The 3,666-nt window shown below is 39.0% G+C and overlaps 1 protein-coding gene across 1 annotated transcript in view; it reads right to left on the minus strand.

Annotated features, from left to right (window-relative positions):
• Positions 1–19: 19 nt before the first annotated feature.
• Positions 20–3,666, minus strand: part of IL13RA1 (interleukin 13 receptor, alpha 1) — a 12,105-nt gene continuing 8,458 nt past the window's right edge. The window contains exons 6-9 of the mRNA XM_010178913.1: positions 2,591–2,723; positions 2,118–2,214; positions 1,429–1,513; positions 20–139 (exon numbers count right to left, since the gene is read on the minus strand). Of these exons, the coding sequence (XP_010177215.1) occupies positions 20–139; positions 1,429–1,513; positions 2,118–2,214; positions 2,591–2,723 (435 nt within the window). The remainder of the gene's footprint in view (positions 140–1,428; positions 1,514–2,117; positions 2,215–2,590; positions 2,724–3,666) is intronic.

Consider the following 3,666-nt stretch of genomic DNA (forward strand, 5'->3'; position numbering starts at 1 on the left):
TTCACCAGTAAAGCAGAGTTCATCGGTTTTCTTTTTCAGAAGTAATGCACTCTGGAGTTTCTGTTAGAACTAAAGAATGAATTTCTTCTTCCTTTATTAGCCTGTCGTAAGCATTCACAGGATCATCCTTTGCACAGCTCTGAAAGAGAAGAACAACATTTTTAACAGCACTTCTTCATGGTGAGCATTGCTTTTTCAGCCTAATAAGACAGACTCATTTCACAATGTGCAGCCTATGTTACGGTTAAAAGGCCAAGGTAACTGGGCAACAAATTGTGCTTATTAGGGACATGGCTTAGGCCTGGTTGACAGCCTATTTGTCCTCTCTGGAGATGAGGAAGAACTGAAGGTTGGTCCCCATCTTAAGAGAGCTTCCAACTACAGCTAATGAGTGAAGCTCAGGCAAGAGGATGGCAAAGTGAGGATGTACACACTTAGCAGAGTTTTCACTGAGACCCTGAGCACACAGAGAAGATAATACTCAAAAGCAAGAACATAGCATAAATTGGTGCTGTAACAAAGCACTTGTCAAAGCATGACAAAATGTAACAGCTAAAGTACCTATGATCCTCATGGCCAAGAGTCCTGACTTAGTCCCATAATGATCAACACATGCTGAAATATCTATCTAAAGGGTAGTAAATTAGGAGACCAGATCCATGTTTTACGGTTAGGCAAACTCAGAATGCCCCTGTGGAAACAGTGAATGCTGAATTTTGGACTCCGACTCCATTTGCAACTGATTTATTTAGAAATTAGAGTTTCCATAACCAGTGGTAATGTTTGTTTTTCCTGAAATGAGGGCCCATAGCAAGTCTTTCATCAACCAAAGCTTGAAGCAGCTGCAGTTAGTTTTGCTTTTTTGCCAATGAGAAGCTAAATGTCCTGATTTACTTCATAGCTGACTGTGATAAATGTGAAAGTGCTAAAAATATAAGTGAAATGGAAATAGCTTTATTCAGCATCATAAATAAGAACAACTGGCAGAGAAAGACCTGAATGCTCAGGAGAAGTAGTTTAATGGAGCTGCAAAAGGAAAAAAACCAAAGAAACCGAAACCAACAAAAACACATGAAACCACCAAACAAAAAAAACCCACCAACAACCAGAAAACCCCCACCAAAAAAAACCCAACCTCCAAACCAACCCAAAACACATTTAAGGGACTAGCAGTCTGAAATAACAGAATAATGTGATTCTACAAATGTACCTAGAAAAGGATATGCAATTTGAGGGGTAAAATATCCCTCTCAGCTCTGGGTAATTTTTTCTGAACATCTCTTACTATTGTAAATACTTAATCTTCATACAATATACTTACTTAGGCACAGCTGGTTTTAAACTAAACATAGGTATTAGGAAAAACAAAATTGGAAGACTACGTATCCCAGTTCAATAGCTTAGTTGGCCCAACAGCTTCTTACTAACCTGGGAATCCTCATTCTGCTCTCCAAACATGCGCTTAAGAATTTCTCTAGGGTCTGGAACTGGGGGGAGAATCAATATCTTCAGCCTTCAGAAAGTTAAAAAGAAAAGCTTTAGATGAAAGATGTATAGACTTAAAAATAAATAATAAATTTCAATATAATATCCAAGTATAGTCAAGAAAATTTGTTGAGTCAGCTTTGACATCACTGGGCAGCTTTCATTCTCTGTAACTGTAGCCCATTTTTACTCCCCAGACCAAAAGGAAATGGGAATGTTCACACAGAGAGATTCTACATAACTTTTACTGTTGAGAAAGACAGCAGCAGCAGAAGACTTTAAAAAATAATCTGGTAAAATATACTTCATGAATATAAGCCTAATTTTGAATTTGGACTTCATTGCTTAAAGAGAGGCGATGCAACAGCTGTGCAACAAGAATCTAACTGTAAGCATACATAAGCAATGTTACACAAGTGCAACCAGAGCATGTATACGGTCTGTAAACCTAATTCTAGTGACTGAGGCACAACAGTGCTGCCATTTTTGGTATGCAATGGAAGCTGCAGATAAACCAGATGCTACTGAAACACACCACATCATGGACACATCTGGTAGAGAGATGAACTGTCACGCAAGTCAAAGACCAACCGGAGTAAGTGTACTGGAAATAAAGGGAGATTGTTATTTACCTTTTTAGATAAACTAGTAGAATTATCATAGATATTGCTACTATTAATGGAATGGCGATGATTAAAACAAAATGGAACGCAGAGTCTGTCTTCTCACCTGGAAACAAAAATTGTAGAAACTTAGGGAAGTTTTGGGAGGCTTTTTAGGAATAATGACAACAAATTAATGAATTCTCTTAATTAATTGCCAGACTGAATATTTTTCAAATACACTAGTACTTCTGGAGGCAATGTCTCATTTTTCAAAGCGTGGTATTATAATGTAGATACATTTGGCAAGAAAATGAAAACCAGTGAGACTCAGGGCTGAAAAACTGCCACTACTTGCCCTCTTTTCACCTAAAATTAAATGGATACCTACGATGTATCATACTGAAGATCTCTGAGTCCCGTTTACTTAGCAGACAAAAAGCACTAGATGCCTTACAGACAAAGAATACAGCGCAACAAAGTGCAGGAACAATAGTGCTCACCAATGCTCTTTTCTTCACTCCAGTCACTGCAGAACTTGCTGCTGTAACACTCGGGCTTTGGCTTTGCTCTCACTTTGAAGGTGTACTTGCTCTTAGGATCGATGCCAGGAACTGATGTAAAATTATTTTCAACCTAAGGTAAAAAGAAAAGGTAATTTGCCTCATTCAATTACTGGCATGTCCTTTACAAGCCCATTTTCCTTATGCAGGAAGATCCATCCTTGATGGAAGATCTTTTTGTGAATACTGAACTTCATTAAAAAGGACACAGTAGCGTTTAATCAGCACAGACTGCCTAGATAGAGATTCCAAAGCTAAGATTTAAACTTGTTCACCGCTACATCTATCATACCGAATTTGGCATCAATGATTAAACTAAGACTCAGTGTCTGGAATGGTGCCTTTTTTTTTTGAGAAATATCTGGGATTTACGCTGCCTTCCTGTCTCTGTCAGGGCAGCAATGCTGATCCAACTTTGACCATGGAAGCCTTCTGTGATGCCTCTACAGAGACACGCAAACGCACTAGCCGGGATCAAGCTTCCCTTATTTTTGATCCAAAACACCAGTTTCTTGAGGAATGTCGATATTACTGGAGTCTGCTACATTTGAGGTAGGACAAACAACTAAATATGCTCTGGAGAAGACTGCCCCCTCCTTACTTTTAAATTTATCATGCTGTTTACCATTCTGATCAAACAGCACAGTCACTTTGGCTATGCAGATACAGGCATGAGCACATCCAGACACCGAAGTAAATACTTTTCATACGTACATTAAAGTCAACGTATCTAAGAGTGCACACCTCCCCCTGCCTTAGTCTTTATATCCCCTTGCTTTTCTGTATCACATTCCATGCTCTTGTGTACACACACAACTAAGTTTGCTTTACGGTAATCAAGTCATGTCATTCAAGACCGAGGCAGTCATCTCACCGACCAACGACAGGAAAACCCAACACAAACACGACAAAGCCCCGTATCACTGAGAAGCAACCCGGTACATGCAGCGCAGTGTATTTCCTGAGAAACATTGTTTAGTTTATTAAATACTTCTTTATCGAACTGTTCTTACACA

The sequence above is a fragment of the Mesitornis unicolor genome, unplaced genomic scaffold (assembly GCF_000695765.1).
Source record: "Mesitornis unicolor isolate BGI_N332 unplaced genomic scaffold, ASM69576v1 scaffold52352, whole genome shotgun sequence".
In the NCBI taxonomy this organism is placed as follows: domain Eukaryota; kingdom Metazoa; phylum Chordata; class Aves; order Mesitornithiformes; family Mesitornithidae; genus Mesitornis; species Mesitornis unicolor.